The following is a 15,532-nucleotide window of genomic DNA, read 5'->3' on the forward strand; positions in this document are numbered from 1 at the left end:
AGAAGACTTTCAAGCATTCTTCATGAAAAAAAAAAGAGTTGAATAGAAAATCTGACATTCAGATATGAGAACCAAGAGAAGCATGAGAAGATAAACAGGGAAAACAAGGAACTTATCAAAGTTGAACTATTTACATTCCTACATGAAAAAATGATATTTTTAACTGATGAAACTTTTCTCAGTATGAGAATAAAGGGAATATAAATGCATGTGTGTATATATGTATATATATATATGTATACATGCATATATATGTATATGTAGGAGGGTATATGGGCCTACAAATATATATGTGAGTGTGTGTATATATGTGTACAGGTATACATAGACAGAGGGCACAGGACCAATTGAATAGGAAGGGATGATACTTAAAAGGTGAAATTGAGAGGTGACAGAGGAATTTAATGAGAGGAAATGGGGAGAGACAGAATGAGGGTAAATTATCTCATATAGAAGTGGCAAAGGAAAACTATTACAATGTAGGGGAAGAACGGGAAGGCAAAAGGGAATAAGTCCACCTTACTCTCATTGAATTTGGCTTAGGGAGTGAATGACATATACAGTAGATGGGAATGGATGAGAGGGGGGAAGGTAGTTTGGTGGGGGAGGAAAGTTGGAATCACACACTTTTGAAAGGGACAGGGTCAAAGCAGACAATAGAACAAGTGGAGGGCAGAACAGGATGGAGGGAAATATAGTCATATTTCACAATATATCCACTATGGTAACGTTTTGTATACCTACACATGTACAACTGATATTGAATTGCTTATCTTCCCAGTAAGGGTGGGTGATGAGGGAGGAAGGGAAAGAATCTGGAATTCAAAATTTTAAAATCAAATGTTTAAAATTATTATTATTATTATTATTTTACATGCAACTGGGAAATAAAATATAAAGGGTATAGAAATCTATTTTGCCCTACTGGAAAGTTGGAGGAAGAATGGGGGAGGAGGATATAGGACAGAGCAGATTGGGGGAGGGGTTATACAGTGGGATTGCTGTTTTGGGGTGGTTGGTAGGGAAAAGATGGGGAGAAAATCTGTAACTCAAATCTTATGGAAATGAATAATGTAAACTAAAAATGAACATAAAATTTAATTTAAAAATCACATGATCATATTAATACAAGACCTTTCTATATAACATGCATTTATTTCTGTTAATATAATGTGTAAGACATTGTCTTAAGAAAACAAAGAAAAATAAGACAGGTCCTTCCCCCTCAAAAAGGTTTTATAACAATAGAGAGGGAGGGTTAAAATACAACTGGAAAATAGATAAGTATATATAAAATAATTTAAAGAGGGGGTAAAGTAATAACTAGGGACATAATGAAATGTTTCCTGAACGAGGTGAAACTCTACCTGGGGTTGCTGGTTTAAAAAACAAAACAAGCATTTATTAAGCATCTTTTATATACAAGCTAAATATCTATATGCATACATATCTCTATATAAAAATAAGACCACTTTTCCTTGGTAAAGGTGGTGGAGGAGTGAAGTGAAGATGTGAAGACTCTTAAATGCATAAATAATATCAAGAGTTTTTTACAGCTATTTGAACCACCAATGGATCACTTTTTTATTTTTATTTTTTGCTTTTTGGAGGGGGGAAGGCAGGGCAATTGGGGTTAAGTGACTTGCCCAAGGTCACACAGCTAGTAAGTGTTAAGTGTCTGAAGCCAGATTTGAACTCAGGTCCTCCTGACTCTAGGGCCAATGCTCTATTCACTGCACCACCTAGCTGCCCCAGCATCACTTTAAAAAAAAAGTTATTTTACCAATATTATGTTGCAATTGAATAAATGAAGTTCTTTAATTTGTTTTCAAGAATCAAATTAGCTATATACTTTATAATGATAAAGTGTCATCTATTATATGAGCTGTTACAAAACACCATTATGTAGAGTTTTGGCATGAGTGTGAAGAGCACATAAAACATAAAATATTACAAAGAAAAGCTGGAACAAAGGATGTCATAAATGAAATATATGACCAAAAAGAAGATCCTTTGCTCACTTGTGGAAAATGAGTAAGACCCAATGGAAAGCCCATGAGACTCCCACAGGTCTCCTTGAATTTTCTAGAGAAAGCAGGGGAGGCACTTCCTTTCCAGCACTGTGGGTGGAACTCTTGTGGGGAACTTGTGGGAGGAAATATGCCAGAACTTCGAAGGATGAATAGGCATGGATAGGTTTCCATCTCCATTGTTGGAGGAAACATCCACATTAATGATGTCACAGATCATTTGAGTATTTCCTCACAAACTTGTGAGGCAGTTAGTTCAAGTATTATTCCCATTTTACAAAAGAGAAACCTGAGATTTGGAGAGGTTTTATAACTGGCCCTGGCCAGTTAGCATCACAACTGATTCTGGTGTCCTGTCCACTATATTCTTTTTTAAGTTCAGTTCATACCTATTATGTACAAAGAACTGGGGTCTACTATTTCTCTTGCTGAATCCTGCTCATAGGATCAAATGCAGAGCTGGAAGGGACCTTGGAGGTCACTGCATCCAACTCCTTTGTTTTACTGATGAAGAAAGTAAGTATCAGAAAAGTTAGGGACTTCTCTATGATTGCTTAATAAATAAGTAGCTAAGGCAGGTCTTCTTGACTCCAAGTCAAACACTCAGTCTAGGAAAGCACACTCCCTCCCATTACACCAAAAATTATTTAAATATTTGCCAACAAAGACTGCCTTACATGTTGATCTGAAAATAAAAAGAAGTGTCAGTACATGGATTCTAAAGACAAAGCTTGCCTCCTACCTCTCCTTTTTGTTCCTTTGTCTTCCTCCCCCTCCCAAAGAAGCACCCATCTCTATTTCTGGTACTTTTTCCCTCTGGCTGTCCCTGAGGGACCAGGTAAATCTATATAGGACCCTTTTTAACAAAAGTGGCCCCTGCTCTAGTTCTATGCTTCTCTTTTTTCCTCATCTAAATGTGTCCCATTACCTCAGGACTTGCAAGTTGTTCATTCAAAATAATGTGTGATTGCCCAGTATTAACTTAGTATTTTATAAGGAAATTACAACTTAATAAGGACTTCTGGAGTAGAATATTGTAACCCAAAGAAATGACCCCATGTTCACAAGATATCAGGCACTTATGCTTATTTTTAGATATAAAAAGTTCTTTCAGCAGAATTTCTTAAGATCTTCAGTACCTTCACTGAGTAGGACCATTCTGATTGGTTGAAGAGTGACCACTGACACATCATCCAATCCTTGTTTCTTCCTGTCTTCAAGATTATGTCGGAGACTCACTTTCTTCATAGCTTTTCCAGATTGGGTATAGCTATTATCTTCTGGCTGTCATAGAATCATTGAATTTTAGATATGAAATCATCTAGTTCAGCTCCATTATGATGAAACTGAGAACCAAGGATTCGAATAACATGCTGAAGGTTACATAACTTATTAATAGTAAAGTCTGGACCTGAACTCATGCCTTTTTGCAATCAGGCCTAGATCTTGTCCAATTACTGCCAATTGATCATATATATGCAGCATTTATCTCCAGATGTAATATAAACTCCTTGAGGGCAGGGGCTGTGTGATTTTGTCTTTGTGTATGTAGCATGCAACACAAAGCCCAGACACAGAGTAGACAGCTAATAAATGGTTGTCAAATGACTGATTATGCATCTCAGTTGAATAAGACAAATCTCTGTTTCTGTTGTCTTTCATTTGTGTGTTTCTGTGGATGGGTATATGTAAGCATACACACAGATGTTCACATACGCTTGCTATTAATGGTGATTAACCATGAGTCAATTGGCAGATTACTTATAGCTGTACTGATCCTCCATTTAATTGGGGTTTTCTTCCAGGAGCTCTTAACCCATCAGCAAGCATCTGAGAAGCAAGGGAGGCAATGTCCCATGGCTGTTTGGTCATTTGTATCTGAAGTCATTTTAAGCAGTTTGCTTTAACAATCTTTATGATGGACTTTAGCTATTGGCACATATCCAATACATACTGCACTAGTCTTCTTTATTACTTTGTAAGCTCCTTTAATTTCATTTGCTAATGCCCATAGTACTTATTACAATGGCGTCCGTACATGATGTGCTTAGTGATGGAATCCATTCACAGGGTTCAAAAATACAAGAGAGAAGGCAAATGGAAAGGCCATCAGATAGTCATTCCAGTGTTGTGGTAACTGCCATATACTCAAATAATGGTCAGAATGTGGTTTCAGATGCTTTTCACTTCCATTACTTAATGATCTGCTTTCACTTGCAGTCAACTGAAAACAAACAAATAAAACATTAAATCCTCATTAACAATTATCCAGAAAAGTCTGAGACATTTAATCAGGTCATTGATTTCCAGAGAATAACAAAATATATGACAAGCACACCAATGTGGCAGTATAATATAAAGTAAAGAGCAGCAGAGTTGGAGGCATATAAAGTGGTTTCAGATTCTGCTTCTCTCTCTGTCTTTGTGACCCTGGGGAGGTTACTTGCCTTCTCCAGACCTTGGTTACCTCATCTGTAAAATGGACTAAATGGCCTCTAAGATCTCTTCCTCCTAATTCAATGATTCTTTGACAGGATCATACAATCCCCTCTTTCAGTCTAGATCTGAGATTTTTTATCAGAATGTTGGAATTATTGGTTAGCAAACTCTCTCTACCATGGGACTTTCTTTTTATCCAGTTATTGTCTTACAGCACTGACTGGGTCACTAAAAAGCTAAGTGACTTGTCTAAGATCACACAGTCAATATATGTCATAGGTGGGATTTTAATCCAGTTCTTTCTTATTCAAAGGAGATGATATACAGTCTTTGCTTTTGAAGTAAAACTTTCTTTTAGCTTCCTTAACTTTCATTTTACATGCACCCCACCAAAAAAAAAATCCTTAACATGCTGTCTTCCCTTTTACTAAGAATAACTGGCATTTAAACAGCAATTTCAAGTTTGCTAAACAATTTATGTCTCCTACCTCAGTTAAGCTTCAAATGGGACTTCCAGCTAATGATTACCATTTTACAGTTGAAGATACTGGGGCTCAGAGATTAAGTGATTTACCTATGGGCATACAGTTAGTAAGTGTCAGAGGAGAAGCACAATATCTGTGTCTCTCTGGATGTCTCTCTCTCCTTACACTAATGAAATCTTTTCAAGGTAATCACAATAACAACAACTATAATTTATATGGAACTTTAAGATTTTAAAAGTGTTTTACAAATATTATCTCATTTTGTCCTTATCCTAACTCTGGGGTAACTATTTTTATTATAATATTCTTTTTTCAGATAAAGTAATTAAGTCAGATAGCGGTCAAAAGACTTGTTCTTAATCAGGTAAGTGACCCAAGCAGGATCTGAACTCTGCTCTTTCTGCCTCCAAGTTTAACACTCTACCTACTGTGCCATCTAGCTGTCTCTCATGGTAAGTTGGATTGGATGCCCTTTTCTGCCAACCTTATGTTTGGACTGAACTCCAGAAGTGTTCTCTGGAAACTTTGAGAATGTATGCCATATGATCAGTTCTCTATCACACAGAAGATCTGTTTCTAGAATTAGGAAGGGAAGCAGCAACAGCACATCTGGGTAGAAAACTCTGAAGAGGCAAAGTGTAAAACATCAACTTCACTTCAAATTCTGGGACAAGATGAGCCTCCAAGAGTTCTTCTGAATAAGTTCTGACATTATGATCATTCTGCCTCTATTATATGAGCTCTCCAATTTCATCTATCCAGTCTCTGTGTCTGGAAAACAAGCCCACAGTACTTTGTCCTCAACTGTCATCCCTATTCTTCCCAGGTGCTTTCAACTTTATGACTCTTTCAGCCTCCTTCTGGTCACTTGTGTCCTTGACATCATTCTTTCCTGCTTTATCCAAGACCTTGCTTCAGCAGCCATTAATTCTTCTTTAGTGTTTATTCAATGTCTTACTGAATTCATTTCATCTACCTACATCCTTAGATGTTCCCAATTCCAAAAACAAACAAACAAGAACAAAACAAAATCTTTCCTTGATGTTCTATTTCAGTCAGGTCCTAACTATACCATTGCTTTTTTCTCTTCACTGGCAAACTTTCTGAAAAATACTTGTGAGTATACGATTTCTCTATTTCCTCATCCTTAACTCTCCAAATCTTGTAATCAAGGGCTTTGTCCACAACCATTAATTGAAGCTTTGAAAATGGCCTTTTCCAAGTACTCTGCTTCCTTCATTTCTCCTGCTTTTTGCATGGTATTGCCCCACTAGTGAATGCTCTCTCTTTCATGATATTCATGAAGCAAGACACATTCTTGGTTCTCTTCTTCCCACTTTTCTCCTTCACTTATTCCTTATTCTTATTCCTGACCATTTAGTAGTTACCCAATTCTTCATTTCCAAAGGGAAGTATACTTCACTCCTATAACATGTCTATGCTAATGACTCCTAAGAGTATACCTCCAGCCCTTTTCTCTCCTCTAAGATCTATAACTATATTTCAGGCTGCCTAAGGATATCTCTGCCTGAGTATCCTATTGGCACCTCACACTAAACATATTACATATTGAGCTCATTATAGTTTGACTTTTTGTTCCTTTTTTTCTTGACTTTGGTCTTCAAAAGGAAAATAACCAAAAACTTACAGGAATTATAATATAACCCTTATTTCTTGATCTATTCTGCTTCCTCTATTACTCCCAGGCAGAGTAGTACAGAAGTCGAAATAGAAAGATTTGGGCAGGGGAGGTAGAAAACTATGCCAGTGACCAAAGAGAGCCACAGGCCAGAAAGGTCAATCAAAAATATAAACTGCTTCTCCAGGATCAATGTGGTTGCATGGAGAAGTGGAGGAAAGAAATGGATGCCCCCTGATTTTTCCTTAGCACACTGGAAAGATAAATAGAAAGTCTCCTAGAGTAAGGGGTCTATCTGTCCTCTCTCTATCTTGTTCTCTGTCTCACTGTGTCTCACTTTCTCTCTCCTGCACTTACTGTGGTTTATCCTTTTATTTTTCAAAGTCATTTGAAGTACAAAGAAACTTTTATTTTCATAAATTGGGTTCTTAAACTCTGGGGTGAGGAAAAGTCAATCTAGAAATTATTACAACTGGAAGTTTCCCCCAGGCTCCAGATGCAGGTTAGTAAAGAAGAGTAAGGGAGAGGTGTTTTGTATATTAAAGCTTTAGGGATTAGGATATGTGAGACTTCTGACTATAGTCAGAGTTAACTATGGCATTCTGTGAAATGACCATTTACCCTGTTTTTGAGGTTCATAACCTCTGGCTTATATATGAATCTTCCTTCTTCATTTTTTATTTCCATTGAGTTTCCATGACCAGTGGATCTCACCTTCGAAATACAGCTCACATCTGTTCATTGCCTTCATCGAGTGCAGTCCCTTATTATCATCTGCCTAGACCAGCGGTGAGAAACCTGTGATCATGAGGCTACAAGGCAAGTTCCCCACCCCTGGTCTGGAGTGCTACTCTAGTCTCTTGACAAATATTTCCTCTTCTATGCTCTCTTTCCCTTCAATCCATTTACACAGTGCTCTTAGAATGAGATTTCTTTGATATAGTTCTCATCATATTACTCCTCTGCTCAAAAATCTTTAGTGAATACCTCCCAAATAAGATTCTAATTCCCCTGCCTACTGTTTGAGGCTCTCTATAAACTCCTGCCAACAGACTTTTACAGCTTAGATAATATTACTACTAACCCCTTCTACTCTTTGATCTCTGAAATCACCATATTACCTCTCATCTCAGGTCTTTTTCTCATCATTAATCTCAGTCATTTGACTTATGAATTTCTAGTAATTATTTAAACCACAGCTCAGATGCTACATCCTCCTTGAATCTTTCCCTAATATACTGCTGGTAACATTTTTTTCCTGTTGGGCTTTAAATCACATTTTGCTTTTATAACTCTTTAGAATACTCATAATGCAACTTTATATTAATGGTTGTATTTGTTTGTATGGTATCCCTCCACTAAAATATAACCTCCATGAGAGCAGGAAGTCTACCAGATATAAACATTGCATTTTCTCAGTTTACTATACAGTACTCTACCTCATAATAAGCACTTTATAAATTTTCTGAATTGAATTATTAAATGAATGTTCCATTCATAAATCCATAACTTCTTTAGATAATGTAGGGTTTTGCTGTAACACTGTTCCTGGCTTCAGGGCAATCTCAAAGGAGTTCCTTTTCTTCCCACCCTTTCAAAATATAACCCAGATTGGATGGTTCTCCTTCCCTTGCAAATAGTGCATTATAACTAGCTCAAAAAATTCCATTTAAATTTTTGTGCTGTATATTAAAGAAACAACAACAAACCACAATCTCTCAGAAATATAAGATTTTAGGTTTTGAAGTGTAAATAGCATCCTCTATAATAATCATTCTTTCATTTCCATCTAAGCCTTTCTTTCCTGTGACTCACTTTTTATCCTCTTGGAGAACGAGTCTCCCTTTCCGTACTTTTAACGTGAGGTCCTAGTTAACTGCAGCAGCACTGAACAGGTTAAAATAACTAAATTCTCCTTAATTGGCATCAACAACACCCTCCCTCCCCCCAGCTCCTTTTCCCCAGTCTCTTGTTTTTTTTTTTTCTCCAAAGAAGTGGGAAGCAAGGATAAGGCAGCCCTTGGGTGCTGGGGAGTGGAATCCTTTTGCCTACTTCCTGCTTTTAGTAATTCTCTTCCCCCAGTCAACCTACCTTGGTCCACTTCAGGCACCGAGAGAGGGAAGTGGACTGGGGGCGGAGCTGGCAAACTAGATCTTCACGCTGCTTTAACATTCTCCCATCAGCTACAGTAACTATCCCAGAGGTCTCGAACTTTTCCCCCCCTCCTACAAAAAATTCGCAAGTCTCTGGCTCTGGGGACTTGGTAGTAGGTAGATAGTCAACTTCTCTATATATTGAATTGGCATTTCCTCCACCTGTCTCTACCACTCTCTGACTGCCCCCCCCCCCCCCCCCCCCCCCCCCTCCCCCCCCCCAAAATTCTCTATGCTCTGGCGGTGGGGGCCTTCTCCGAGGGACAAAACCCCCCCTCTCCTTTTTTTACTTTCCCCCCCTCCCCCCCCCGCCTCCCCCCCCCCCCCCCCCCCCCCCCCCCCCCGCCTCCCTTCTCTCTGGCCTTCCCTACAGTCAACACCCCCACCCCCCCAACCCCCACCTCGCGCGCGCACCTCCCTCCGCACCAAGTCCGGACGCATTCTCCCCGCAGAAATCTCTCGCCAGAGGACTTGCCCTCCACAGGCTGCAGATGCTCTTGGATGCTCGCTCCCTCTTTCTTCATCTGGAGCCTGGGGCAACAGGAAGAAGCCAGGCTGTAAGCACTGCAGAGCCTGGAGAATCGGCCGAGGACGCCCGGGCCAGAGGCTGCCAGGGCCCCCTTCTCCTCCTCCAGTCCTTCCTGTCCATTCTCCCCTCCCCTCGGCCAGCCGCTCTTCTTTCTCCCTTTGCCTCGGCTTGCTACCCGCCTTCTCCGGTAGGCTGCCAGGCGGACCCAGCCTGCCTTTCTCCGAGCCTTCACTACCGGGTCAAGCTGAGGAGGGGAGGGAGCTCAAGCAGCAGCCCAGAACCCCTCCCCTGCTCCCCATCCAACAAACGCTCCTTCCCCTCCTCCTCCTCCTCCTCCATCCTACCTCCCTTCTTCCTTGCTGCCAGTTACAATACAACTAGTACACTCACAGAAGCTGCCATGGATATCAGCTAAACACACACACACACACACACACAAACGCACGCAGCTAGTGACCCTTAGTATCTCAACCCTCCCCCCTTTTCCTTTCCCCACCCCCACCCTCCCCCCTCCCTCCCTCACCAGCGCAGCTACTGCTCCGGCTGCTGCTGCTGCCACCACCGCTGCTCTGCTCTCCGCCGGGGCCACAGCCTTGAGTGTCATTCAAGCGGCCGCCAAACACCACCCCAAGCTCTCTTGTCCCAGCCTCAGCCGTCATCCCCTCCTCTTCCCACTTCCCATTCCACACTTCCCCCAAAAGGGGAGGGGGGAAGCAAGCAGGGAGTGGGGCCGAGAGGAGGGAAAGCGAAGTCTTACTCTTCTTACCCCATCTACTCTCTCCTCGTCCTCTCACCTCCCCGACAACCCTAGAAATCGGAGCAGAGCAGGGCAGACTACCCTACTGCCATGTCTAAAAGCTTGAAAAAGAAAAGCCACTGGACTAGCAAAGTCCACGAGAGTGTCATTGGCAGGAACCAGGAGGGCCAGTTGGGCTTTGAACTGAAGGGGGGAGCCGAGAATGGACAGTTCCCCTACCTAGGGGAGGTGAAACCCGGCAAGGTGGCCTATGAGAGCGGCAGCAAGTTGGTAGCCGAGGAGCTGCTGCTGGAGGTGAATGAGACCCCGGTGGCGGGGCTCACCATCAGGGATGTGCTGGCGGTGATCAAGCACTGCAAGGACCCCATCCGACTCAAGTGTGTCAAGCAAGGTAAGCACGGCTTTCTTATTTGTGTGACGGACAGCGAGACTCCATCCCTGGGGGTCGAGAGGCGTGCGTGTGTGCAAAAGGGGGTGTGTTGTGTGATGGTGGGCTGGGGAGATACAGAGAGTCATGCCAAAGCAGGGAAGCTTTGGGGAGTGCCCCCACTTGGGGCAGTTTAAGGACGAAGGAGGCTAGGATACAGACGAGGATGTTGCATGGTTTGCAACTTTGTTTTTGCAGTGAAATGAACTTGGTCTTGAAGGTGAGGGGCAAATTGAATGTGCGTCAGTGGCAGCCCTCGTAGTGCTAAGAGCTGGGGAAAAGAGAGTGGAAGGAAGAAAGAACTTAGGGAGCAGAGGCACCGCCAGCGGGGCAGGGAGTGCTAAGCACTTGCTGGAGAGAAGGGAGATGTGCTTAATTGGGGAGATGGGGAGATTCCAGCGACCCGGATTGGAGACGCCAAAGTCAGTTGCTGGTTAGGAAAGGAAAGGACAGATGTCTTTGGGCTCTTTGACAGCTACTCAGTAACTTTTTTTTTCCCTTCCCTTCTTTTCTGTCCCCCCTCCCCCCTTCAGTTTTGTCATGTGGGTAGATAGCGTCATGTGCAGCACCGAGTAACCCAGGGCAATATTTAAACAACCTTGACTTCTAGGGATGAGACTAGGCATAAACGCAGGGTGCTGGTGCAGCAGAGAGTTGGTACTTGGTGCCGCAGAGAGTTAGTACTGGTGCCGGGGGCATCTCAGCAAAATGGACTGCGCCTGGTGGTTTTTTCCTCATTGAATGGAAGTGCCATGAAGGAGTTGTCTCAGTGGGCTGGGCTTTCCCCTGGCAGGGGTTATCGGTGGGCGTGTTTCTAGGGAGGAGTGGATGGAAATGCCAGCTGGTTACCTCCCAAGCTCCTTCAACTTTGAGCTCCTGGGAGGCTTATCCCTAGGGCTTGCCACTGATGTGGACATGGGAGGAATGGGGTGGGGGAGGAGGAGAGAGAGTGCTGGCTCAACTCTCGCAATCTTACTGGCTGTTTCTGTCTGAAGGAAAGTGAGATTCCCCAAGGAGGAAGGAATGAGATAAAAGTTTGGCAGAGGGAATAACTTTAAGTAGAATCACATAGAGACTATTCTTTCCACATGTGTATACATGCATATTCATACTCTCATTTTGCACAATTCACGTGTAGGGGGGTATATGTATATATACATATATAAATGTGGGAAGTTTTGTGGGGGAATATATTATAGTCTTACATTGTAAGTAAGTTAAAGATGCTACTTTTATCCACTTATACTACTTACATGATTGTGAGAATTGTGCTCACAAGTACAATTGACTAGCACCACAAAACGCTTTTCAAGATATTTTGGCCCTCAAAAGAACTAGACATGTAAATAAACAAGTAAAAAAAAATCAAAACTGCCTTGAAAGGGAAAAATTAAGGCAGAAAAGGAGGGGAGGAGAATCAATTAGTGTGATAGAGTGGAAAGAAAACAGACTCTAGTCAGAAGAACTATTTTCAAAACCCAACTAATGCTTAATACCTTTGTGACCTTGGCAAGTCACTTAAACTCTGTGCTTCAATTTCCTGTACTGTAAAATGAGGATTGGGGAATAGATGGCCCATAAGGAAACTTCAAGCTTAGGATCTCTGATTTTGTGACAACTTTAAAAAGAGATTTTTTCTTTTCGAAAATACAGAAAAAAAAACTTCACAAACTTAATTACAACTCTATTGAGAGACAAATCTACAAACAGCTAGATATAAATGCAGTGCCTTATGCTTTCCAAAATTACATACCCAAGGTTCAGCTATTGGGATTTGATTTTTTCTTTCTTATGTCTGTATTCTATACAGATCCAGCAAGCATAGCTTCACTAAAATTTCAGCCCCTTTATCACTTTTAATGTGAAGATTTATTGCTTTTAAAATACCAGTCAAATATATTTATACATGTATATACACACATAAACACTCATATATATATATATTCATATATAGAAGCTACACGTTTGTATAGAGAAAATTTTATTGAATAAGCATTTTCTTGAATATCACTGTTTAACTAGCATTGCTGAGTTTCACTAGTAGAGTAATAATTAATTGCAAGGTGTAAAACTTAAGGCACTTATATAGCCTGATGAGGCTTTGGAATTATCAAGAATAAAATTATATTCAGTCTTGGTGTCTTAGTGCTGTGTATTATGATAGTGTTACTATCATTCTATGAAAATCCATAAAAATTCTATGGTTTAAACAAAATTCTTCACTCTTCAATCATGTCATATGATAGAAAAGCTTATGGGTCTTTATTATTCCATGAGGGAGTAATACTTGACCTTGGTCAAGCCATTTCACTCTCTGATCCTCAGTTTCCTCATCTGTAAATTGATGGAGTTGAACTAGATTACCTCTGAGGTCTCTTCTCCTCTAAATCTTTGATCTATTACATAGTCTTATACATTATTCTTTGCTTTTCCAAAAAAAAGTACTTTGACATGTAGAGAACTGGCAATTTGAGAAGAAAATGTGTGCCTTCTCTTTGTAATGTAAGACTTAGATAACAACTGAAGCTTGAAATATGCTCTACTTTCAAATGATTGTAATTAAAAAAAAGTTTCCATTACTTTATGGTGCATTGTAGAGTCACAACTTGAGTAAACTGAATGAGTCCTGTTTTGAATACAGCAAGGAGAGTTTGCTTAATCAATAAAGGAGAATGTTGGTTTCCATCTGAATCTCTGATTTAATTAGTGCAATGCACTGCAGGTAAGGAAAGTCCCAGTGCAACCTATAATCTTCAATAGTTGTTTTTGGGTCAGAAGAAAGAGGTTATAGGTGACTTTCCCAGGATTATATAGATAGTATATATCAGATCAGAGGTGGAATTTGAATGTATGTCTTCATGATGCCACTATGGCTTGCTATATATTACAATATGATGTCTCTCATACATGAATAAAAGTATTGAAAAACATTTTGGTTTCAGTTCAATGGAAAAAATGATGAATTTTCACTCATGTATCTAATTTTGCATTGAATATCCCTGGATATATTACAATTTTAAAATATTGCCATTGATAATCATTTTGCTATGTGGGTTAAAAGCATACATAAAACATTATTATTATTTAGCCAACTCTACAGAAATTTCTTTTTTAATTTAACTTGGTATATTTCCAATTCAGACATAGATTACAAGTGTGGAAAATATTATTTTCCCAAATGCAATTTTGGTAAATTCTTCCTTTTGTGTTTTTAAAATAATTAATTTTCATTAACCCAGTGATTTTCTCTTAACTGTTTTTCTATTCATTCATTTTATTAAGGAATTGTATTCATAAAAAAATTTCTTCAATAAGATTCAATGTTGTGTGTGTGAATTCTCACTATATACATAGACACATACAGTATAGTTCATAGCAGCACAGTTAACAGGGAATATTTCTATCCCACATTTCTTGAACTGTGGCTACCAATGCAGTACCACCTGGTGACACTAAAAGCCACGCACCATCGTTTTCTTTTGAAGTACTTACAAATGGAAAATAAGAGAAAAGAAAAGAAAAGTTACCCATTTGGAATATGGTCCAGAGAAGTAGCTTTCCCTAACCCCTTTAGTTCCAGAGAAGAGTAATATTCTACCCATTACTCATTTGAAGAGTCCAACAAATAAAATAAAACAGGATTACTAGGACTCTAATTTTCTCTCCTTTACAGAGGGAGTTGTTTATATATTCCTTCTTTTTGGTTGAACAAAACACATGCTTTCTCTGAATAAAGGTTTACTTTTTCCTCATGGTATTTTGAGGTAGTGGATAAGAGGGGAAGATGTGCAGCAAAATTAAATATTTTGGTAACTTGGTACTTTCTTTGATTATAAAATATATTTACCATCCTGAAACAAAGTTAATAAGGACATCACTTTCATTTTAGCATGATTTGTTAATGATATTTGTGTAAATTTTCACTGTACATAATTAATTAAAATAGCACACACTTGAAAGGGCTAATCAGCTGTTTGCCTTTTAAAAAATGAGGAAGATTAGTCTTAGAATGAAATAATAGTCAGAAGCATGTAAGTACCAGTCACTACTCATAACATTTACAGTGTGAGATCTTTCAGCACATGCATTATAAGCACATCTTCCTTTCAGTGACTTGAAACTCAAACATGCAAATTCTCAAGGAGCAAAAATGTACCACAGATCTCATCTTAGATTCTTTCTACTTTAAACAATGCCTTTCAAAAACTCATTTAAAAATAGCAGACTAAAAAGTTGATAATACTTTTCCAATTATGTCAGTCATTAAAATATGGTAGCATTGCAAAGTTTTTTAAACTTAGAAGACCTCTCAAATTTTCAGTTAGAGTTGAAGGCTAATAATATTTCTAATGGGAAAATTCAAAATGATTTACATATTTAAAGTTATAGTCAAATTCAAAGACATAGTCTATTTTTTATCTTGAAGATGAATTAAATAGTTTTTCTTTAAGAATTAATCCTGTAGTTAGAGGTAATATCTTTAAGTAGGATGAGGTACTCAGTAGAGGCTTTAGTTATATCCCTCCTAATTCTGAGTGTTTCAGAAATGAGCAGATACTTTATACAAAACTAGTACTTTCACCATTCTTTTGTTTCTGTCATTAACTCCTTCCCTCCCCTGCTAGTGAATCATTCATTACAAACTTTCAAGCACCACAGTCTTTTTGAAAAATAATCAGGGTGGAGAAGAGGACAACCAAGAGTGTGTATTGCCTCATGAATAGAAGGAAGGAGAGACTGTTCAGTAGTGGGACACCACCATGCCAAAAATAGGAGAGGTGAAGGAAGCAGGGTACTGGAAAAATTCCAGTTGATTTAGCAATTAGGAAGTCATTTGCAGAGAGGGGAGAGAGAGGCAGACTGGGAGGAGGAGGAGCAGAGACAGAGAGAAGAAGAGGAGGTACAGAAGAGAATGAAGAGAGAAAAATACAGAAAGAGGGAGACAGAGAAAGAAAGAGACAGAGAGGTAGAGAAACAGGTACAGACACGGAAAGTGAGAAGCAGACAGAGAGAAGAGATAGAGAGAAAGAAGAAGAAGAAGAAGAAGAAGAAGAAGAAGAAGAAGAAGAAGAA

General features: G+C 39.6%; 1 protein-coding gene across 1 annotated transcript in view; it reads left to right on the top strand.

Moving 5' to 3' along the window:
• Nucleotides 1-10,119: 10,119 nt before the first annotated feature.
• Nucleotides 10,120-15,532, top strand: part of LOC138176033 (membrane-associated guanylate kinase, WW and PDZ domain-containing protein 2-like) — a 1,726,709-nt gene continuing 1,721,296 nt past the window's right edge. Inside the window, exon 1 of the mRNA XM_069106765.1 lies at nucleotides 10,120-10,423. Coding sequence (XP_068962866.1) covers nucleotides 10,123-10,423 — 301 coding nt within the window. The 5' untranslated portion in view covers nucleotides 10,120-10,122. The remainder of the gene's footprint in view (nucleotides 10,424-15,532) is intronic.

This window comes from Petaurus breviceps, unplaced genomic scaffold (genome assembly GCF_028583685.1).
Source record: "Petaurus breviceps papuanus isolate PSGF00001 unplaced genomic scaffold, PetGlider_PUasm1.0 80, whole genome shotgun sequence".
Taxonomy (NCBI): Eukaryota; Metazoa; Chordata; class Mammalia; order Diprotodontia; family Petauridae; genus Petaurus; species Petaurus breviceps.